General features: G+C 42.8%; 1 protein-coding gene across 2 annotated transcripts in view; it reads left to right on the top strand.

Moving 5' to 3' along the window:
* The window catches only part of DOCK8 (dedicator of cytokinesis 8), a 222880-nt gene that overhangs the window by 188316 nt on the left and 9684 nt on the right, over nucleotides 1-24880 (top strand). For both annotated transcript variants that reach the window (XM_068235948.1, XM_068235941.1), the window contains exons 38-47: nucleotides 2101-2201; nucleotides 3297-3489; nucleotides 5731-5874; nucleotides 7552-7683; nucleotides 13122-13256; nucleotides 14215-14304; nucleotides 14386-14622; nucleotides 19691-19834; nucleotides 22380-22486; nucleotides 24373-24543. In XM_068235948.1, coding sequence (XP_068092049.1) covers nucleotides 2101-2201; nucleotides 3297-3489; nucleotides 5731-5874; nucleotides 7552-7683; nucleotides 13122-13256; nucleotides 14215-14304; nucleotides 14386-14622; nucleotides 19691-19834; nucleotides 22380-22486; nucleotides 24373-24543 — 1454 coding nt within the window. The remainder of the gene's footprint in view (nucleotides 1-2100; nucleotides 2202-3296; nucleotides 3490-5730; nucleotides 5875-7551; nucleotides 7684-13121; nucleotides 13257-14214; nucleotides 14305-14385; nucleotides 14623-19690; nucleotides 19835-22379; nucleotides 22487-24372; nucleotides 24544-24880) is intronic.

Raw genomic sequence — 24880 nt, 5'->3', positions numbered from 1 at the left:
GATCAATTGTTTCTAATCGCCGCGGTAACCAATCGGAAATGATCGGTCATGCACACTAACGGACAAATTACCGCTAACCGATTAGATCATTTTCATGGAATCGTTCCATTTTTTTGGATCAATCACATCAAATTGATCAGATTAGTTAATGAGAATTCAGCCATTAATAAGCACAACCAATCGATTGTTTGCCGCGGTAATCAGTCAGCTGCATAATTGTACCATCAGGCCTTAACAGCTCCTGATAGTTCCTTTGTTGTATACATATGCAGCCCAGTATATGGCAGACATTGGGCAATTTTTTAGTTTCCTGCTCATTGGAATGTGTTTTGTGCCACCTTAAAAGCAAAGGAAGCATGAAAACGTACACAGACAAAAATAACTACAATTTCTCATTGTATAACTGTTCTTAAAAAAATCATAAACATGATAAATAACTGGATTACAGTGATTTTGGAAACAGCTTTTTTCATTATTTAGTATCACACAGATGTCCAATCATGCATTCAGTCATTCAACCTGTTTAAACGGGAAAAAAAGTAGTCACTCTGCTGTGGTATCATTGGCTATCCCCCACCTAACATAACCCAGACAAAAGTAAGGAGAGAGTTGTATAAGGAGATGAGAAAGAAAGTGATAGAGGTTCATGGAACCTCCCTGGACAGCGGGCATTTCTGGGTAGAGACTGGGTAGAGAAATGCCAATGCAATACAGGTCAAGGTCAACAAGGCCCATCAGGGCCTGATCACACCATCCTTCAGTTTTGAGAGCAAGTTAGCTCAATGGAAGAACACCCTGGGATACTCCACAGTTGAAAGAAAAACATTAAAACTCATTGCAATTTTCATAAATATGCTTCTGGGAGAATGTCCTTTGGGCTGAGGAAGCAAAACTATTATTATTTTTTTTTATTTGTATAGCGCCAGCATATTCCGCAGCGCTTTACAAAGCACAATAAGGGGAACATAGGCACAACCAAAAAATGTACAGTAGAGCTTTTTGGAACATCACATAAACTCTGTAGCCACAGAGAAATCTACTGTGAAATATGCAAGAAGCTTGGTTATGCTTTGGGACTGCTTTGCCCAAAACATACAGCTAAAAGCACCCAAGAATAATCAAGAACAAAGCAGTCTACTATTCTGAAGTGATCTTTTATGAACATTGATTTCAAGGTGGCCACTAACGTTACAATTTGCTGAACAATCATTTACAAATGATTCTTCAAATGAAATTATCGTTTTGGACCACTAATGGACAAAAATCTTCTAACCATTCCAAAACTATCATTTCTGATTGTTCATGTCAAGAATCATTCATAAACAATCGTTTGGCAAACTGTACCATGAACTGAGGCATGCAGTCTGGAAAAGTGATCCTTCAGATGTAGCAGTTTACTGAACAGAGTAGGCCAGACTATCTTTGGACAGGTGCAGAAGTCTCATTTAGGGTCAGGTGTCACTGCGCCGTACTAGTCATAGCGAGTTCATGCCTTTGGCCTGTAGGTGTCACTGTGAAGCCTGTTCCTAAACCACTACTGGGATTCCCTGACTACAATACACTACAGCAAAGGTGACCATGCACGGCATTGTTCCAATTCATGGCAGACAGACTGTCATTCTCACAGAAATTGCTTGAAATCTGGTCCTTCCCATGGAATTAATAGATGTAGTTTCATCAGTACTAAAGCAAAGTCAATTGTGATTTAGATCAGGAGCAGCAAAAATAGTTTTGCATTACCAACAATGTGTAGTGGTGGGTAGAACTGATTTCCACTACATTTCTGTTAGAAATAGGATGGAACCTGAGTGTGTAATGTGCTTCAGCGACCATAAACTGGTCATACAGAGTGGCTTTTCCAGCTGATTCCTGGTTTAATTAATCACTTTGATCAAATCTTCCAGTCATCTATTGCCTCAACATATCCAAACAAGTCAATTAATCACCGACCATAATTTTAGTGGCAGCAGGGTGAGCCACAACTGACTGGGCGGCCAAATAATATGTACGCCTTTTTATTCATACATCATCTGAGGCTGTATTGAAGTTGTTGTATAGTCTTTTTGCTACAGAAAATAACTGAGTGATTTTTCCTCCTAGGTGAATGAGCTCTTGAACAATCTGAACAGTATTCTGTCAGACACTGTGAAAATGAGAGCATTCCAAAAGGACCCAGAAATGTTAATGGATTTGATGTACAGGTACGTCTCACATGACAAATCATCATTCTGTTCAACAAAAAGCATACTTTAAGAATAAAGACATTTACAAACAACTATGTGTGCAATGTTAGCTGCAAATCAGTGCTGTTCTCAAAGTGAAATTACACAGTTGATTCCTAAAAATGCTATTACACGTATGAGTTTTATATACAAGTTATTTTGTAGCTTAAACATATTAAAAATGAGTGGGGAGTGAGCAGCTCTCAGGACCACAGTGCCGCATGTGCAGAGCTCTCATCTTTAGCATTCAGCTGCTGTGCAGCATATCCATCAAACTGTCGCCGGGAGAGTTGTGCCCAGGGTGAAGCTGTTAAAAGGCTTACCCTGCTCCTGCACAAGTACCTGCGGCATTAATGACTATTCCCTCTCCATGGATAGTGGGGTAGAGACGTAATTACGGGGATACAGGGAAACCTTTTTGAATGTGTTCTTCCTGCATTCCGGGTTTGGTTACATTGGATGTCCGCCCGGCAGTGCATCGGCACCAATGGAGTGAGTAGTAGGATGGGGAGGCTCTTCCTTTTCAAAGCATGTCTGATTGTAAGTTACCGACAGCTCCAAGCTGGTCTTAAATACTGAACACTTTCACTTGTTTTACAGAATGCTGAAATCTTTGAATTGACACTTTCTGACATATATTTAGGTATTTACCGCCCAAGTCGGTAGTTTACATGTTTGGTAAAATCCTCAGTTTCCTTTATTACCCATAATGCGTTGAAACTCTGGAAAACTATCTGCCCAATACTCATTTTATCACCATGTGGTGCATGTGCATGTGGTTATCTTTGGTGATAAGATACAAAGCAACACATTTTGAATAATGTGGCTGCCTGAAGTGCCCACAGCCTGGCAGCCTCAGAGCATGCCATGCACGATTACATGTTCATGCATATGCTCACACAGACAGGACAATGCATGAGGAGTGTTGGAAGCATAATGTAAGGGATTAAAAGCAGACTTTACTGTTACTATGGGGAGGCATGGGACAGTGGTAACTATTTAATATAGCACATTTTTAACCATTACACAATGCTAATGACCCAGAATGATAACTGCTGCTATTCTTTCATTTAGAATTGCCAAGGGCTACCAGACATCACCAGACTTGAGGCTCACCTGGCTGCAGAACATGGCAGAAAAGCACGTGAAGCGGAAATACTACACAGAGGCAGCCATGTGTCTTGTGCATTCTGCAGCGCTTGTGGCTGAATACCTGAGCCTGCTGGAGGACTGTAGCTACCTTCCCATCGGCAGTGTTAGCTTTCAGGTAACATTGCATAGTTACCATGTGTAATTTCTGCATGACAGCTCACTGATTCACTGGTTTACTATGGTAACTGCTTACAGCTATGCTACCATGTTCTGAGATGAATTCTTCCTAGGCTCCTCGACAGGATTGTTCTCTACTCAGTGTTATGAGGGCACCCTGCTTTAACTGTTGGTATACATACTGCGCTTATGGAATAATTGTTGTTTGTCCCAAGGTGTAGCCCGGTAGTTTTCCCTCTCTTTTACTAGTGGACATTCTGAGATAGATCTACTTCTTATTTCAAATAGAGATAAAATACGCAAGATATAACCAAGATAAATATTTTATGGTGCACTATAATAAGCATGTTCACATGAAATACACTATATCCCACAGCATGGCCCCTTCTGAGGACAAACAGAAGATCCTTACTATATTCAGACCCCTTTCACACCGGCGCACTGCATTCCCTGTTTTGCCGCAGCGTAACGCTACGCCAATGAAAGTCTATGGGCATTTTATACCTGTGCGGTGCAATGCGATGCACCAGAAGTCTCCAGTTTCACACATGGGTGAGGCAGGAGCAGCAGCGCGTTAGTGGCCACCATGCGCAGTGACATGCGGCGAACTTGATGTCTTGTAAGTCTACGGTGACACCTATTTTTTTAAATTGTTTAGTGTTCGCATGAGCAGAAGCGTATTTTTTCAATACACTTCCGCACAATTCTTACTTTGGCCACAGGAAGTGAGCGCTAGAGAGCCTCTGTTCCTGCTTGGTCTGCAGCCAGAATGGAGATTAACGTTCACTGCCGCAGTAATCGCCAAAGGCTTTTGTTGGCGTTGCAGTAAAACCACAGATTAACAGTGTGAAACTGGCCACAAAGGCCCATTGACCCATGAACTGGGAGCAATACTAATAAATGGAAGTCCATAGCTGTTGATCTACAAGCCAGCTGTGTTAATCAATCATCTGCCAGTTAATTGATCAGCATCTAGTGGCTTTTATTTGCTAGCCCAGTTTCCACTTCCCAGGTGAGTGGAGAATGGCATGTAAAGAGTATTTCCACTTGTCCTTACACCATGTTTTACTTGCACATGGCAAAGTAGCCAAAGTCAACAAGGCACAATCTTTCATTAGAATACATTATTACTGTGGTTCCCAGCCTTTCTCAGGTTATGACATACAATGATGAAAGTTCAAGTGTTCATGACACATAGCATCATACGTTACAAGTAGTAATTATAGCATTATCACAGTATAAAGCAGTAAGGAATGCAAAGAACTGGAAAGCGATGATTCTTGAAGTGCCATAGTAAAGGGTGATGCAGGGTTTGTGGGGGAAGAGGGGAGGCAACTCGGTGTCAACTTTCCACTGGGCCCATTGCTCGGTAGCTGTGCTGCTGGATACATAGCCTCAGGGCATAACTAGAAATCACTGAACCCCCTGCGATACTTTGGATGGGGCACCTTTCCGGCAACCCCCCTCCTGCGCTTTTGGGTTCCTGGTATCAAAAATGTGTGAGTGGATCCGCCCCCTTTAGTGAATTTGAACCCCAGTCACCTACTGACCGACTGTACCATGTTTGAGGCCTCTGCCATTAACAGTGTAATGGCTCATACACACGGGGTGCGGCTGTCGCTGCAACCACGTGGCACGCGCGTGTTGCGGCGATAGGTCGCCCGTGTGTATGACGCACGCGCCCCGAATCGTCGCTACTCAGAGCTGTCGCCAGGCAATTGACTTGTTCAATCGCCGCAACTGTCGCTAGTCCGCGTGTGTATGTGGACTAGCGACAGGAGACCCAATGCAAGTGAATGGAGCATCCGGCTGGGGGATGCTCCATTCACAGAGAGCTTCCGCTGCGTCTCTGCCTTTTTGGCGAGACGTGTGGACAGCTGTCGCCAGCAGGGAGCTGTCGCACCCTGGTCTCTTGTAGCCATGCAACGGGGGACAATTGTGCCCCGTGTGTATGTAGCTTAAGAATGGCAGCATAAAATGGTGTTGGGGGCCTGTGCTCTAATTGACTGTAAACTAAACTGGAGTTTACAATTGATAATAAGAGGTAAAGTCAGTATAAGGATTGATTGCTGGTCTTCAGTGGATCGTAATATAATTGATCGTTATATCAATCATAATATCAATTGTAAACAAAATTGTCTGATAATTGAATTGTGTATGGCCAGCTTACGACAAAACTATATACTGTTCTATTCTTATATACGGTACCTGTGTAACATTGGCTATGTGATGCTTGCAGAATATTTCCTCTAATGTGATAGAAGAATCAGCAGTGTCTGATGACATCCTGACCCCAGATGAGGATGGGATGTGCTCTGGCAGATACTTCACTGAGAATGGGCTGGTGGGGCTCCTGGAGCAAGCTGCAGAACTCTTCAGCCAGGTAAGATTTCCCCTTATGTACAATGATAATTCATTCATCATCAAAATACAACAGACATGAAAGTACATATTGGCTGCTTCACCACAGCCCCAGATTAGTTCTACTATATACTACTACTTTGTATTAATCCATCTGCAAGTAGGAGATGCAGGTGGAGCTTAGAAATTATGTATTGGGAGCATGATGGTTAACCTCCTTAGCAGTAATCCCAAATCAGGTTCGTGACGGAAAGCCGCAGAACAGGATGGTAATCCTGTGCCTGAGTGAGTTTCATGCAGGAGCTGCTGCAGATCTCTCTGAAGTATGTTTTTCTTCTTGTTTTTAGGGTCTAAAAGCTTGTGAAAAAATTGTATGGCTTTTAGACCTTAAATCTGGAAATAATCATAACGCCAGGGAGGTTAAAAAGGAACTGTCGCGAAAATCTTAAAATGTAAAACACATACACATAAGAAGTATGTTTCTTCCTGAGTAAAATGAGCCATAAATTATGTATCTCCTATGCTGCTGTCACTTACAGTAAGTAGTAAAAATCTGACAGTACCGACAGGTTTTGGGTTAATCCATCTCTCTATAGGATATTCTCAGCATGGCCTTTATTCTTTATAAAGACACTACCTGAAAAAAGATTTATATAAAAATGCTGACCATCCTCCCTGCTCCCCGTACACTTTTTGCCAGTTGGATGGAGCAACTGCCATTCACTAAGTGCATTTAGAAAATAAAGAAATCGCTGTGAATCCCCATGAGGAGATGGACTAGTCCAAAACCTGTCGGTAATGTCAGATTTCTACTACTTACTGTAAGTGACAGCAACATGGGAGTAAAGTAATTTATGGCTCATTTTACTCAGGAAGAAACGTACTTCTTAATTGTATACGTTTACTTGTATTTTTACATTTTAAGATTTTCGTGACAGAGGTCCTTTAAGTGGCCAACATATTGCCTTGCAATACTAGGGTCCCAGATTCAAATCACTGACTTCTCAGGACACTGTCTGCATGGAGTTTGCACAAAGTTTGTATGTTCTGGTTGTGAGGGTTTCTTCTAAGCACTCTAGTTTCCTTTAGTCCAAAAACATACAGAAAAGTTCCTCCCCAAATTGGCCTAAGGTGTCCATACATTTGTAGATGGGGCAGAAAATGTGATCATCAGATTCCACTCTGATCGAATCTGATCAGAGTGGGCTCTATTGCTGCCACACACTGCGCATAGATTTCCAGTAGATTCAGTGTGAAATACTGTAGTTATGTAGTTCCCTGCTGCCACAACTGTCAGGATGGCATTACACTGGAAACCCTGGATGTCAGAGTTCACCAGATTCTGAAAGCTTTAGTATTTAATAGTCAAACCTATGGATTTTTCCTTTGTACAGGTGCATTTTGTATTTCAAAAGCTGTAACATGGGTTTGACTGCAAGAATAATCACAGCAATTAGCATGGGATAATATCATACTATAGTGACTACTGTACAATGGAATATGATGCTATAGAGATATAACAGTAGGCACAGCTGGTGTATGTAGCCTAAGCCAATAAATGCTATAACCTTTACTCTCAAATTGCTGCTTTGACCTTATAAAACAAAGAAGATCAGTGCAACTGATGTGATATAAATGTGTTGCACTGAGAAACCCAGAGATGTGACTAACTTGGGCCTGTGTTATTTGTCTTTTACAGGCAGGATTTCATGAAACAGTTAATGAAGTCTATAAAATTGTCATTCCTGTTCTTGAGGCTCACCGAGATTTCCGTAAACTTGCATCCACCCATGAGAAACTGCAGAAGGCATTTGACCGCATAATAACCAAGGTACCTGAAACGGACTTGTGCGTTATGAAGATGGGTCTGAAATTACACTTGGTACTATATGGAATTCCATCTTTCGTTTCCAAAAGAGATACAGCCTGTTGACTTCTAATAAATCAGTGAGGCTAGGTTAACAGTGGTCAGTTGCATAACTGACACATTATAATGAGTGTGAACTTCCATGGAAACTGGCCCTAGACTTTAATACAAAGCCTGCATGCAGCGAGTTAGAATAATGTGATCAGTAACAACGCAGTACTGTGAACAGCCCCATGTAATTATATGGACAGTAAATTGACATGAAAATTATTCTGCAACACAACTGAGTGTTTAAAGGTAATATCCAAGCTAAAAAAAAAAAAGGACATCTATTTACCCAGGGCTTCCTCCAGCCCCTAGCAGCCGTTATGTTCTTCGCCACAGCTCCGCCCCCAGCCGCTGGCACCCGGTCTCCGACGGTGCAGAAGCCGACCTCGCCAGGTTGTCCTCTACTGCGTCTGCATAAGCACCGCTGTCAATCACTCGTACATGGTGTGGAGTATACTGCGCAGTACACTCCACACCACGTGTGAGTGATTGACAGCGGCGACCTGACGAGGATCGGCCTCTGCCCCATCTGGGACCGGGAGCCAGCGGCTGAGAGTGGAGCTTTGGCGAGGGGCATAGCGGCTGCTAGGGGCTGGAGGAAGCCCCGGGTAAATAGAGGTTGTTTTTTTTAAGCATGGATATTCCCTTTAAGGGCTCGTTTCCACTATTGCGGTGCGGAATCGCCTGGATTCCACCGCTGATGAAATCGCATGCGGATGCGATTCCGCATGCGTTTTATAGGTGAGGGTATATGCGATTTTAACCATGTCACTGCCTGTGTGAATTTAAATTGGTACCTATGCGAATTCGCGGCAAAAAACGCATGGGGAAAACGCATGCGATTTCCCTATTAAATACATTGTGTGCGATTCGCCTGCATTCCACACGCAGGCAAATTCTGCAGGGTGTTCCGTGCAGATTTTCTCTGCACAATAAAACGCTCCCGCAGACGCATAAGTGGAAACAGGCCCATTCACTTATATTGTCTATGCGAATCCGCATACGCAAGACGCATGCAGATTCGCGATAGTGGAAACGGGGCCTAAGTGAGCTTTTGCTGTGACACGGTAAAAGACTAAATTGTGTTTGTGACATTTCATTGTTAATGTTAAGAGTAATGTTAAGAGACGCAAGTCAAGCGCACCACAGTCAGCATACCGGGTTCAGGTAAGAGTCCTTTACCTATCTGTTGACTTTGAGGTAGAGGTAGACAGATGTTGCTGAAAATGGGTGGCGTGGTGATGCAGTGGTTAGCACACTTGCCTTGCAGGGCTGAGCGCCTATGTTTGAATTTGGGCCAAGAAATTATCTACATGTTGTTTGCATGTTACAGTGGGTTGCAAAAGTATTCGGCCCCCTTGAAGTTTTCCACATTTTGTCAATTACTGCCACAAACATGCATCAATTTTATTGGAATTCCACGTGAAAGACCAATACAAAGTGGTGTACACGTGAGAAGTGGAACGAAAATCATACATCATTCCAAACATTTTTTACAAATAAATAACTGCAAAGTGGGGTGTGCGTAATTATTCGGCCCCCTGATTCAATACTTTGTAGAACCACCTTTTGCTGCAACTACAGCTGCCAGTCTTTTAGGGTATGTCTTTACCAGCTTTGCACATCTAGAGACTGAAATCCTTGCCCATTCTTCTTTGCAAAACAGCTCCAGCTCAGTCAGATTAGATGGACAGCATTTGCGAACAGCAGTTTTCAGATCTTGCCACAGATTCTCGATTGGATTTAGATCTGGACTTTGACTGGGCCATTCTAACACATAGATATGTTTTGTTTTAAACCATTCCATTGTTGCCTTGGCTTTATGTTTAGGGTCATTGTCCTTCTGGAAGGTGAACCTCTGCCCCAGTCTCAAGTCTTTTGCAATCTTCAAGAGGTTTTCTTCCAAGTTTGCCCTGTATTTGGCTCTATCCATCTTCCCATCAACTCTGACTAGCTTCCCTGTCCCTGCTGAAGAGATGCACCCCCCGAGCATGATGCTGCCACAACGATATTTGACAGTGGGGATGGTGTGTTCAGAGTGATGTGCAGTGTTAGTTTTCCGCCACACATAGCGTTTTGCATTTTGGCCAGAAAGTTCCATTTTGGTCTCATCCGACCAGAGCACCTTCTTCCACATGGTTGCTGTGTCCCCCACATGGCTTGTGGCAAACTGCAAACAGGATTTCTTATGCTTTCTGTTAAGAATGCCTTTCTTCTTGCCACTCTTCCATAAAGGCCAACTTTGTACAGTGCATGACTAATAGTTGTCCTATGGACAGAGTCTCCCACCTGAGCTGTAGATCTCTGCAGCTCGTCCAGAGTCACCATGGGCCTTTTGACTGCATTTCTGATCATCGCTCTCCTTATTCGGCCTGTGAGTTTAGGTGGATGGCCTTGTCTTGGTAGGTTTACAGTTGTGCCATACTCCTTCCATTTCTGAATGATCGCTTGAACAGTGCTCCATGGGATGTTCAAGGCTTTGGAAATCTTTTTGTAGCCTAAGCCTGCTTTAAATTTCTCAATAACTTGATCCCTGACCTGTCTTGTGTGTTCTTTGGACTTCATGGTGTTGTTGCTACCAATATTCTCTTAGACAGCACGGTGGCGTAGGGGTTAGCTCTCTCGCCTTGCAGCGCTGGGTCCCTGGTTCGAATCCCAGCCAGGGCACTATCTGCAAAGAGTTTGTATGTTCTCTCTGTGTCTGCGTGGGTTTCCTCCGGGCACTCCGGTTTCCTCCCACACTCCAAAAACATACGGATAAGTTAATTGGCTCCCCCTAAAATTGGCCCTAGACTACAGTACTTACACTACATAATATAGACATATGGCAATGGTAGGGATTAGATTGTGAGCTCCTTTGAGGGACAGTTAGTGACAAGATATATATGATATATACACTGTACAGCGCTGCGTAATATGTCGGCGCTATATAAATACTTAATAATAATAATAATAATAATAATAAACAACCTCTGAGGCCCTCACAGAGCAGCTGTATTTGTACTGACATTAGATTACACACATGTGCACTCTATTTAGTCATTAGCACTCATCGGGCAATGTCTATAGGAAACTGACTGCACTCAGATCAAAGGGGGCCGAATAATTATGCACATACCACTTTGCAGTTATTTATTTGTAAAAAATGTTAGGAATCATGTATGATTTTCATTCCACTTCTCACATGTACACCACTTTGTGTTGGTCTTTCATGTGGAATTCCAATAAAATGGATTCATGTTTGTGGCAGTAATATGACAATTTGTGGAAAACTTCAAGGGGGCCGAATACTTTTGCAACCCACTGTATCCCCATGTTTGTGTGGGTTTCCTCTGGACACTAAGTTAAGTTGATATGGCTTGAGGGACATAGGGTTGCCGCGATTTACCGGTATTACGGTATATCACGGTTTTACAATGCACGGTAATCACGGTAAGCACTTTTAGGAAATACCGTTTTTTGCTGTATTTCCGCATCCCCGCCACTGCTCCGGCATTGCCCTGCTCTGTGTCTCCCTTCCTAACAAAGGCAAGCTCCCAAAGCTTGTTCTTGATTGCGGGAGGCTTGCCGATATGAGTGCAGGAGCTGGGCGGTGATGCGCGTCCTGTAATGACGCGGCCACGGCTGGAGCGCACACGGCGAATGATTTTCCCGGCAATGTATCTGCTTGTGTTTTTTTTTTTTTTTTTTTTGTATTGTGGACTGTACCACAAAGGCAGAGGGGGAGTCACCAGGTCATTCCTGCAAAATAAATAGGCAAATGAGAAAAGGCTACAGCCCGTTCTCCCTTCTGCTAGATGCATGCAGCCCCCTGCCTCCCCCCCGACTGCAGAGCTGACATAAACACTGATACAGATCAGTGTTCAAAGGAATGTCCAGCGCTCCTCCCCCATGAAAATGATGAGTATGCCGCCCGCCTGGGAGAAGGAGCGAGAGACACACTGCACGTGGGGAGCTGAAGCTTGCGACACCAGATAAGCAGTGCTACTGTGTGAGAGGTGCTGTGTTTGTATGAATGCAGCCAGTGTGTATACGTACTATGGCATGTGGGTGTGAAGTGTCTGCCTGATGTATGTGTGTGTGATGTCTGAGCTATGTCTGCCGTGTGTGTGTGTGTGTGTGTGTGTGTGTGTGTGTGTGTGTGTGTCCTCATGCCCAACGCTCCCCCCTGTTCTACTCTGTCCCCCTACTTTTTAATGAAATCGTCCGCAGTGGCTTAGCACAGGACTTCACCTAATTCATGTCCGCTCCACCCATTTGCATTTTATTTTTCAGCTCTATTATCCTTTAAAGGAAACCAGAGACGCAGCATAGTGAAAGTTTTATACATAACTGCGGCTTCCTCCAACCCATTATGCGCACAGATCCCTCCCTCGCTGCCATCCTCAGCCTCTTCTATCGCTGTTACTGAGTCCCGTAACTTTGGCCAGTCGCGGCCAGTTTTACGCATGCGCAGTGCACTCCCTCCATCTCTGGCAGAAAATAGTACTACGCCTGCGTAGTATTATTCTCTGCTGTAGAGAACGCACTGCGCATGCTCAGACTGGCCGCGACTGGCTCAAGTTACCGTACTCAATACCAGCTATAGAAAAGGCTGAGGATGGCGGTGTGGGAGGGATCCGTGCGCATGATCGGGCTGGAGGAAGCCGCAGGTATGTATAAAACTTTCACTATGCTTCACCAACATTTTTGAAGTGGACCTGAATTCAAAACGTCCTCTCTGCTCAAAGATATGCAACAGCAATTTCTTTCTTTGTTGCAGCTGATACAAATCCTAAAATAAATCTGCACAGTTTCTACTTCCTGTTTCATGGAAGCAGACATATTAACCTACTGTGCTTTCCAATGGCCTTATTATCTGCCCTCTCTGCCATAGGCAGTCATGTGACATGAGAGATTGAGATTTACTTTTGGTATTGTTTTTTTGACATGTAGAAGAGTAAATATTTCAAGCATGACAGGAGGACCCTAACCATTAATGGTTTAATAAAGAAGAGTTTGTTCAACTTTGACATTTTCTCATTTTTATAAGGGTAATTGTAATGAGAATAATTGCGCAATACCGTATACCGTAATACCGTCATACCGTGGTATTTTTTTTGACGGTTATCATACCGTGAATTTTCATACCGTTGCAACCCTAGAGGAACAGTTAGTGACAAGTCTACTGTATATACTGTGTAAAGTGCTGCAGAAGATGTCAGCAAGCATTATACAAATAGAAAATAAATACGATTAATACTGGAGTAATGCAAGGAGTGGACGGAACAAATTGTTTTTTTTTTATCCTTTGAAAGATTTTTCAGTGTACAGGCTTGTTTGTAGGTAATGACTATTTCATGTATTGATAACAGGGCCAGAAGAGAATGTTTGGTACCTACTTCCGTGTAGGATTCTATGGAGCACTATTTGGTGACCTGGATGAACAGGAATTTGTATATAAAGAACCAGCAATCACTAAACTCCCTGAGATTTCTCATAGACTAGAGGTAAGTACTGTGCAATGTTATGTTAAGGGGCTTAAGGCTTGACATGATCATTGCCCCATACGAATGGTTTTGGTCAGATCAGTTAGTGATCTCCTGTCTAGTGGCAGTAAATAGGTTCCAGTCAATTATACTCAATGAAACTTGCAAACATCTAGTTTTTATTCAGTATAGTTCCCCTAGAGGCAGAGCAGGATCATCCATCAGACAAACAAAACAGGTGCTTGGGGCCTAGTGGGTGTCAAGGAGCCCACCTTCCACCTTCTTAGACCTCTCTTAACTTCAGCTTACCAAAAGGACCACAAGGGGGGAGGGGGGGGGGGGCAAATCAACTACCTTGCCTAGGTCCCCATTACATCTTAATCTATATCTGCCTAGAGATAAGTCTGATGCCAGGGCATCTTGCTGTTCCTCTACTTCTGATGATTTGCATTGTATGCATTCATTTAGAACATTCTGGAACCCAAATAAATATGCTCAATAAACAATTATTATAAAGAGTTTTACAATTGGACGTTACCTACACATGTGACTCCCATCTAATGTCAGCAGTTGTAAAAGTGCCATGCACAAAACCATGACATGATCTCACAGCATTTGGTCTAGAAATGACTGCAGTATAGAACTCTGGGTCATGGGGGAATATAAAAAAATGTTAGCAGGTTCTATACTGACCTCTGCTGAGCAACCAGAGCTGTGCTGCATTCCCTGTGGGAGTAAGTAGAACCTGCACTGAGCAGTCACATCACTATTATGTAAGGAAAAACTGCTAGTTTTTGCTCTATCAAAATTAATAATCAGGACAGTTTTAAGAAAAGGATTTGTGACAGATAGAATAAAAGTTGGTTTAACCGTTTCTGACTCTTATAACTCCTGTAAAACCATAACCCTAATTTAAAGCTGTTGGTCTCCCAATCATCTTTCATACAGTATGGTACTTGTGTCTGCATTGTATCTGCAGGGCTTTTATGGGACATGTTTTGGTGAGCATGCAGTGGAAGTTATTAAGGATTCAACCCCAGTAAACAAATCAAAGCTGGATCCCAACAAGGTATGGCATAGTTACAGTACATTTCTTAGTACATACTTTGTGCTGTTATAATATATAATTCTCCTTTCTGCCATTATTCAGGCCTACATCCAGATCACTTTTGTAGAACCATACTTTGAGGACTATGAGATGAAATATCGAATGACCTATTTTGAAAAGAACTATAACCTGCGTCGATTCATGTACACCACACCATTCACTCTAGATGGACGGCCAAGGGGAGATCTCAGCGAACAGTATAAGAGGAAGACTATCCTGACAACAATGCATGCGTTCCCTTACATCAAGACCCGCATTAATGTCATCCAGAAAGAGGAGGTATAGGAACAAATAGTGGAAATGACTAGATGGAGTGTATTGGGAAATGATGTCCATTCTCATAGGTTCTTATATTTTCCTGTCAGCATCTGCAGCTTCTTGTGTTTCTGGGAAAAGTTGTGCATGCAAGAATGCATGAATTTGCATTTCAGCACAGCAGCGACGGGCTCAGACATGGAACGGAATTAATATACTGATACATGTCTGAACAGATACCTTATTACTCTGTTTCTAGGCTAGTGTGAACCGAGCTTAGCAGTAAACGTAAAATAAAACATTTTAACACAAACCTGTTATTCCCCAGGAATACGGAATACCGTGTTTTTTGCACTCTAAGACGCCCCTGACTCTAAGACACCCCTAGGTATAAAGGAGGATAGCAAGAAAAAAATATTCTAAACTCTTAATTCCTGCCTCATGTCACTAACTGACCTTAGGATCTTACACTCTAATTACGCTCTCATGTCATCCTTAGTGACATGAGACAAGGATTAGGGTGTAAGCTCCTGAGGACAGTGATATAAAGCAAAGATTAGACTGTAAACTCCAGAGGATAGTAATATGAGGCAGGGATTAGACTGTAATCTCCTGAGGTCAGTGATATGAGGCAGAGATTAAACTGTAAACTCCTGAGGGCAATTAGTGTCATTAGGCAGGGAGCTCCCATATCCACGGCAGTCTAGTGGTCCCTTGGCTCCTCCCCCCATTGAAGAGTTGTGCCCTCGTGCTGTGCTCCCCTCCCTCCAATTGACATGTCCCCAGGTTCTGGTGCAGGCAGCATCAGTGTCACAGTGCCGCTAGTGGGATGGAGGGTTAGTGCCACTGATGCTTCCTGCACTATACTATGCATCAAAGGGACAGAGCGAAGCTTGTGGACATGTCCATTGAAGGGAGGGTGAGCGGAGCCTGGGGACGTGTCCATTGGGGGGAAGGAACAGGAGAGGGTTGGAGCCTGGGGACAAGTCCATCGGAGGGAGGGGAGCGGAGCCTAGGAACATAAAAATTTTAGGGAGAGAAGCGATGCCTGGGGACATGTCCATTGGAGGGAGGGGAGTGGAGCCTGGGGACATGTCCATCAGAGGGAGGGGGGTGGAGCCTGGAGATGTATCCACCTGAGGGAGGGGAGCAGATCCTGGGGACATGTCCATCAGAGGGAGGGAGAGGAGTGCAGCGGAGCCTGGGGTCATGTCCATCGGAAGGAGGGGAGCGGAGCCTGGGGTCATGTCCATCGGAGGAAGGGGAGCAGATCCTGGAGATGTGTCCATCAAAAGGAGGGAGGGGAGCGGAGCTTAGGGACATGTCCATCGGAGGGAGGGGAGCCGAGCCTGGGCACATGTCCATCGGAGGGAGGGGAGCGGAGCCTAGGGACATGTCCATTGGAGGGAAAGGAGAGGAGCCTGGGGACATGACTAACGGAGAGAGGAATGTGGAGCCTGGGGACAAGTCCATCGGAGGGAGGGGAGTGGAGCCTGGGAATCGGAGGGAGGGCAGCGGAGCTTGGGGACATGTCCATTGGAGAGAGGGGAGCGGAGCCTGGGAACATGTCCATCAGAGGGAGAGGAGCGGAGCCTGGGGACCTGACTATCGGAGGGAGGGTAACGGAGCCTGGGGACATGTCCATTGGAGGGAGGGGAGCGGAGCCTGGGAACATGTCCATTGGAGGGAGAGGAGCGGAGCCTGGGGACATAACTATCGGAGGGAGGAAAGAGGAGCCTGGGGACAAGTCCTTTGGAGGGAGGGCAGTGAAGCCTGGGGAGCGGAGACTGGGGACATGTCCATCGGAGGGAGAGAAGCGGTGCCTGGGGACATGATTATCGGAGGGAGGGGAGTGGAGCCTGGGGACAAGTCCATCGGAGGGAGGGGAGTGGAGCCTGGGAACAAGTCCATTGGAGGGAGGGGAGCGGAGCCTGGGGACATGTCCATCGGAGGGAGTGAGGGGAGTGGAGCCTGGGGACATGTCCATCAGAAGGAGGGGAGAATGTCCATTGGAGGGAGGGTAGTGCAGCATGGAGACACAACTTTTCAAGGAGGCAGGGAAGGAAGAGAGCCCATGGACAAGGGTTTCATATAAGTGAGGGAAATCTTTCCACATAGAGAGGAAGACAACAGTAAAAATCTGGCAAATTCTAATCCTTTACACACACACACACACACACACACACACACACACACACACACACACACACACACACACACACACACACACACACACACACCTTGAATGAGAACTTTGCGCACACTTCCTCTACTGGTGACACCCATTACTGGAATAGACAGCGAAGCAAATTGCCATGAAAGGGCAGACAAAGTAGTAAAAATTATCCTGAGTCCCAACTATCGCTCTTTTGGATCCCTAATTCCTCTGTCCCTCTTTCCGTCCTCATTTGTCCCTCTTGTGGAACTGATGTGCAGATATATATGTATTTTTCTACTGAAAAATGTATTAAACTGACTCTAAACTTTATTCCCATCAATTAAATTGATCTATTTCTAATTTTTAATTTTGAAATGAAGAAATTGGATGGATGATAGAAAGGACCAGTGTTTTTTGAATGATTACACTACATCCTTTGAAATGCTTCTGAAATCCTTGTTATGTGCATGATGAGGGGTGTGGTGGGGCAGTGGTTAGAGGTGTAGCAGGGGCATGTCTTAAAGTGTCCTCATTTCTTATCTTAAAAAGTTGGGAGGTATGGTAAGAACCCAATAGAGATTCCACTTCATAAACTTTCTTGCTCCATTAGGCTGCAGCTTAAGCCCACTAATGGGGTTTATATCCAATGGCTTTTGCTGATTGAGTAGCCATCAGCTGTCAGATCTATTTTACCTCATATTTGACATGATTCTCATCAGATTAAATGTAAAGCAGGCTAATCTGCCATTTTGGTAACTCCATGTTTGGGCGTGTCTTCGTGTAAACCTTTTATGTGATTTACTGATCTGATTAGATATACTGTATAACAATAATCGGCTTTGATCTAGTGAAGCAGAATAGTGCAGGTTTTGACAATGTCACAATGTGCTCCAATGTGTTTACACTGGCAGCCAGTTCACAATAGGGATATGTTTACTTACTGACATGGTGCGGTGGTTAAAATGTGATTGCTGGCTTTTTGTAAACAAAGCAATCTATATTAATGGCAACAGATGTATTAACAACAAATGACAAGCTGCTTTACTTCAGTAACTAGGACAATGCATTTCAGCACCAAATGGAATATATTAATAATGATCTAAGGGCTGGCACTGTCATGACTTGTTCATAGCAGCTTCAGATAATACAGTAAACATTACCTTCAACACAGCCAACTTCATCTACCCATTGAATGAACTCATTGTATAAATGCAAAACGATAAACACTTAAAGGAGAATTTTACAATGCACTGAATAAAATATCCCCCAAGGTATATTAGCTACTACAATTCATTTTTAAATCCCAACACTTTTAATCCATTTAAAAAAAAAAAGATTTCTTAAAAAAATCTTTTCTATCCCTAAAACGTTTGTCTTGGCATTAAGGCCTATGCAGACCTGCTAGAATCATAGTTTCGGGCAGCCTTCCCCATGCAGACGTGCTACTGAGCTTTATGCCAATCAGTTATGCTCTACGCAGAAGAGAGGGGGCCTGCCTCTCCCTTTCTCCTCCTATGTGAATAGCAGAGGGGCCGCAGCAGAGCACATATATTTACTCCACACTGGGTCCTCTTGTCCTCTTCTCTCCAGCTGATCATTGTAGAGAAGCATCCCTCTGTAGGTTCCCAATGCCATGTGACATCATGCATCGGGAGCCTATGGAGGGATGCTGCTGCATGCTTTCCAGCTGGAGTGAAAAGCATAAGAGGACCCGATGCAGGAGTAGGTATATGTACTCCACTGTGGCCACTCTAATATTTACTCCACTGTGGCCACTCTAATATGTACTCCACTGTGGCCACTTTAATACGTACTTCACTGTGGCCACTCTAATATGTACTCCACTGTGGCCATTCCAATATTCTTGTAGTGAAAGAGAGAGAAAGAGAGTGGCCCACTGGCTACTTTTTACGAGAGGAGTGGGTGACAGAATACTGGCCACACTTCTTACCAAAGGGGGGGGGGGGTGCCGATATTGGCCACATATCTTAATAAAAGGGGTAGGAGTGAATACTGGCCAGAATTCTTGCTGGGGGGGTAAATATTGCTGTGCTTCTTACTAAAGGGGTATGGGGGATTACTGGCCATGCTTCTTAATAAGGAAGGAGGGGCACATTCCCGCCATACTTCTTACTAAGGAGGGGGGGGGGGAACAGATACTGGTCATATTTCTTACTAAGGGGTTGGGGAAAACAGATACTGGCCCCACTTCTTGCCTTGATGAAGGGGGGAGCAGATACTGGTCGCTCTTCTTACTAAGTTGGGGGGGGGGCGCAGATTTATAAACTAGCCACACTGTGTACCAAAGTGATGGGGTGACTGCACTCTTAACTATTGGGTCTGGGCAGATTTCTAAATTGGCTGCACACTTTTTACTAAGTTGGGGGGCCAGACTTTTAAAGTGGCTGCACATCTTACTAGGAAAGGGAGGGACAACAGATTTTTACACTGGATACACTTCTTACTAAAGGCGGGGAAACAGATTTTTAAACTGCCCACACTTCTTGCTAAGGCGGGGAGGGAGAGGAGATCTGTGAGGGTGCGTGCAATTTTTCTGGGGGGCGGGGAGGCTGGTTTGTAGTTAGGCTCCTGCATGTACACCTAGGGAGATCTTAGTCCTTCTGTTGTTTTTCTCCTAACTATAGGCAGGGTTTGAAGAATGTATAAAGGCTTTCTTACTGATAACTTCAGAAAAACAAAAAAAAGTTTAGTTGGTAGAGATTTCATGTCATTCTTGGTCAATGATGTCCCACCGGGTAAAACTATTTAGTTCACTTCAGAGAGGGACTAGTTTACCGTAGTTTAGGATTTTGCTCTGCAGATTGAAATAAATTAATAAAGCAAGTGTGGTTGTGCCATACAACTACTGATGTTAACCTATGAAAAGTCTGCCCTTGCTCTTTGGAAATAATTATAAATCAATGTATCTTCCAGTTTATTTTGACTCCAATTGAAGTTGCAATAGAAGATATGCAGAAGAAAACTCTTGAACTGGCAGTTGCTACCAGCCAAGAGCCACCAGATGCAAAGATGCTTCAGATGGTGCTGCAAGGCTCTGTGGGAGCCACAGTGAATCAGGTACAGTCTAAATGTGTAAATTGCCTTATAAACGTCTACTACAGTAATTATGGTACAAACTTACATTTCAATAGTATGATTTTTAGAATCAGGTGAGGCACACCACCACAATACAACATTTTTAAAATTGTTGAAAACCTCACTTAAAGGTAACCTGAACTGAGTAAAATTATTTAAAATAAACACATGAGGTAAATTCAAATGACCATTACATAGTTACCTTGCCATCAGTTCCTCTCAGAAGCTCACCATTTCCTTCTGACAATTATCCCTTCCAGTTTTGACAACATTTTGTCAGAACTGAAATATATCAGTTGCTGTCAGTAATATATCAGTTGCTGTCAGTTATAGCGAAGAGGCCAACGGATGTGCCAGGTAATGTCCATGTTTCCCTATGACTCAAGTGGGTGATGTTACAGTGTGCTGACCAGAAAGCTGTTATGGGGTAATGGTCATTTTCAAAATGTAGTATGGAGAATTCCCTTGATCACAGTGGACAAAGAGGACACAGGAGAGTAAAAAGAGATTGAGGAGTAGACTACACGGGAGGTAAGTATGACTTGTGTATGTTTATTTTGACTTTTAATTTTCAGTTCAGGTATTCTTTAAGGTTTTATACTTACTGCATAAAGCGATCGAAAATATGAGTGGTTGGGTATATCGATGTAGTGGGTAGTCTTTATGACAAAACAATATCATTTTTGAGGCATACAATCAACTTGGTTAAACAGATAATAATTGTCTTGTATAAAGCAATGGCAAATGTGATAAAAGTGAGCAATATACAAACCTCAGGGCATTGTTATTGTTACCAACATGTGAGCATTTAAAATGGAGGAACATAGAACTTGATGGTAGGACTGAAGCTTTCCTCTTGGTAGGAACCCCGGTTCAGGGTATGATGCATAATTTTATCATATACTGTAGACGTTCTTAATAACTTGGCAATTACAGGCAATAGTATATGATGTTAGTGTCATTTAAATAAAAATATACATGAAAAATATTAAGCCAATAATTAAAAGATCCCGTGAAGTGCTAAATTGACAATTTTTCATTTTAACTGTACAGGTTCTTTGCCTTAAAGTGGGATGAAACTCATAGCGGTAATTACATTTCTGCTCTAAAACAGCAAAAATAGAAAACAGAAAAAGACTGGTACAACCTCACTTGAAGGCAAAGTTACATTTCAATGAAACTCATTGATAACATTGCCAATTGCTGGACAAAATATCACATTGTCTTGCAAATAAGGATGTGGATACCCCCTGGATACAGCAGAAGCTTCTCTGCAAATACAGCTCAACACAATCTGATCATTTTTAAAGGCTAAATAATACACGGTTCATTTCTGCCGTGCTTTTCTGCTGTCGATCGTTTTTGCCGCTCAATTCAGCTCTCGATTCAGCTCTCGATTTTTATCTTGCTCTTGTTTTTCTTATCTTTTTCCATTCACTTCTATCAGAAAACGAGTGGCCAAAGAATCGAAAGTGAGATCGGACATGTCGGAAATTATCTATCGAACCATCTTATCAGCTTAAAAATGAACCGTGTATTCCCAAAAGGCAGTATTATCAATTAGATTCTGAGTGATGTGAAGGCTTGAATTATTAACCCTTTGTGCCATTTGAAAATCAATGATATCAATTATCTTGGCACATAGCAAAAATGTTAAATTTGGCTGGGCTAGCAGAAGTGCAATTTGGAAGCGAAAGCTTGGCAACAAAGGGGTTAATAGCTCCACTTCCTCTCACAATTCCATTTGCTGCAATGAAGTTAATCCTATTCAACAGCATTTTATATTTAGAATATATGTATCAAGTAGTAATGACCACAGTGAAAAACATTCTATTTCATTAAAGTCCACCAGATTTAATTACAAAATCTGATGAATATGTGTGTTCAGTCATATTGAGAGGAACCCATTATTTCTAACAAATAACATACCCAGAATCCCCGAGACAGCTGTCGGGCTCCCTAGGAGTTCTCCCTCCTCAACTTTATTTTGGTCTCCTAGGCCCCTGCAGAGTTGTCAGCATCGTAGCTACTCACCACCACCAGCTGGCACGCTTCTCCATCAGTCCCTGATTTCCAATCTTCATCCTCACAGGGGCACCTCTTCTCCCTGATTCATTGCATGTTATTACGTAATAACAAGCTGCCGGGTCACTGAGAAGATGCAGCCAATGGGGCAGCGTAGAGCTACAGACCAATGGAAGAGGAAGCTACACTGCTGAAAACTTTATAGGGTCTCTGGGCACCACAAGAAATGTGGGGGGGGGACCTGGGGAGGCCCTCGAGGGCCCTAAGTCTGCCCTGCTAGCAACACATTTGTACAGAGTTTAACCCCAAACTGTTGCTCAAGGGATCGAGTACTGATCCCTGTGGGTGACGGTAATCGTGCATATGTACAATTCTGCATTAATTCTGCTGACAACACACATGCTGTTTTTCATACTTTAAAAAAAAGGTTTGAAGCAAGAGATATGTGTCATTCTGAGTTTTTTTTCTCTATTCCTGATCTTTGTGGGTTATGTATTTGTAGGGGCCACTAGAGGTAGCTCAAGTGTTTCTGGCTGAGATTCCTGCTGATCCTAAGCTGTACCGACATCACAATAAACTAAGGCTGTGTTTCAAAGAGTTTATCATGCGGTAAGTGTCAAAGGACAGGAAGATAAACGTTATTGTACTAAAAGCAAATTGTTTGGGCCAGATTATGAGGTATTAGCACAGGTCAGACTGTGGGCATGTGTAGGGCAGGCAGATATTGGGGATTGTTGATTTCACCTGAATTAAAAATGCAAGTCCACACAGGGTTGCTACTAAACCTTCAAAACTAATTCAAAGAGTGAAATAGGATTGGAAAAAAAAAATTCTACAGTAGTATCTTTACGATAGCCAAAAAATCTACCTGTTACAACCAAAATTTAAATGAGATTAAAAAAAAAAAAAGATAAAACAAAGTGCATTCCATCCTTACTTGCTTGTAACCCTCTCACAACTGCTTCTCCATGTGACTAAAATGAGTGTGCTACTCAGTCTGGCACAATATTCATGGCAGTGTCAGGAACAACAATTAGAAGCATTTACCGTAGGTAAAGACAATAGAGGCAAACCATAATCACTGTTGACTTTAATCTCCCATTTATTTTTCAGTTGTTATGAATCAATGAAGCAAAGTGAACTGCAGCCAGCAACCAAGGCTCTAGCTATGTTATTCTTGGTTTGCACTACAACAACTAAAAATGACATTTTCCACCATAAACGTAGTATAACTGGTACTTGTAGAAACTATGAACTAGACATGCTGCCATTTTGTTTTACCACATTCTGTAACTAATACTTAAAAAGCTTTTTCTATGGGGTCAAATTGACCCTTGTTAGCAAATATCTGTTAAGGCCTGTACACACGCTCAATCAAATCATCTGATTTTGGTCTCTTGGATGACAATCAGGCTTGTGTATGCGTGACAAACAACTAGTTTGCCCAATCCATCCGCCGGATTAACTCACATGACTGTTGGGCTGATATTGTGCAATTGGCCACTTGTGTACATCGTTATTTGAATGGTGTATTTGGTTTTGAATGCAGCCTCGTCATTCAAGTCCATCGTTTTGCTTGCGCGCCCAGTTAGTTAATGAGTTGGTCATTCAGTTGGTTGGTGCACTGAAAATACAAGTCATGTAAATGGTTTGTTGTGGGTTCGGTCATGTCGTGGTGTTGGTTGTGCACGTTGTTGACGTACCTTTCAACTAATGGTAACATTAGTAAGTGCTGAGTAGGAGACAGTGCTCCTGGCTCATTTCTTGTAACATAAGCATTGCTGGAGATAAGGTTTTATTTATAAGACAAGCAAAATCAGTAATGCAAGTATATTGGACAATTATTCAGAGCATTGTTTTAAACAAAGTTAATAATATGTACACTAAAGCTGACCTAAGCTCATTATGTGAAACTAACTCTGGGTCCCCACTGACAGTGGAAGTTGAGAAATTCAGAGATTCTAGCATCTACCACTCCGCCGCCCAATTATGAGCAAACCTTTGCTGTGTTGCAGAGGCCAAAGTGTGATTTTAGATTGGGAAAGTGCCTGTATTTCTGCTGTCTTTATTTTTAGAGCAGAAAGAGAACTAAATAGGCCTTTGAAGAGTTTTTTTTTCTAAATTAACATTGGGATTGATAAACAAGGCTGCCTGAGCTCATATCATGAGTTCAGGTCTTCCTAAAATAGGGATCCAGCATAACCCTCTAGTTTCTCAATCATCCTATAACATCCATAAGCAATGATGATGAGAAGCTGAACTGTATAAGGTACATTTACTCTCATGCGTGCCAGCAGTGGCTCCATATCCAACAGAAGCCTGGGACATTTACCTATTATTCTTATACCTGGATAGACTTCCAGTGATGCTGACTGTAAGGAGATGTGGGGAAACCTAATATTGCAGGTTATAACAAAGTGTCCTATGTAACATATGTAGCTGATGTGTTTAGCCATTTCTAATTTGCATTGTAAAATGCCATTTTGTACTTACAGGTGTGGAGAGGCAGTAGAGAAAAATAAGAGACTTATTACTAGTGATCAGAAGGAATATCAACAGGAACTGAAGAAAAACTATAATAGATTAAAAGAGAATCTCAGACCTATGATTGAACGCAAGATTCCAGAGTTGTACAAAACAGTGGTAAAGACTCCTAGTGATGCAAGGTGGGTGTAGCAAATTACTTTTAGTAGTTCATTGTGTCTGCATTGGAAAGCTTTGTCAGATCACTCATAGGTTGTAAGGCACCATGCACAGTGCTCTGATTTTCATTGAACATGGATGCTCCTCATAAATTCTCGATGCAATACAAGCCATTGTTGTACTACATCGAGATGCAGGACTTATTGAATTTTTATCAGATCGAGGCCAGGTTTGTTGGTCTCCAGGCTAAGGAGTTCTTCATTTGATAATGCCCTATGATGTAAGGAAACTATTTCTCTCTCTTTTTTATTTTTTCCAATTTTTGAATAGCATACTTAAAGATCTCTGATTCTATGCTAC

This window comes from Hyperolius riggenbachi, chromosome 1, assembly GCF_040937935.1.
Source record: "Hyperolius riggenbachi isolate aHypRig1 chromosome 1, aHypRig1.pri, whole genome shotgun sequence".
NCBI classification, from domain to species: domain Eukaryota; kingdom Metazoa; phylum Chordata; class Amphibia; order Anura; family Hyperoliidae; genus Hyperolius; species Hyperolius riggenbachi.
Note: the sequence above shows the minus strand (reverse complement) of the source record. Positions and strands in the feature narration are given on the sequence as shown.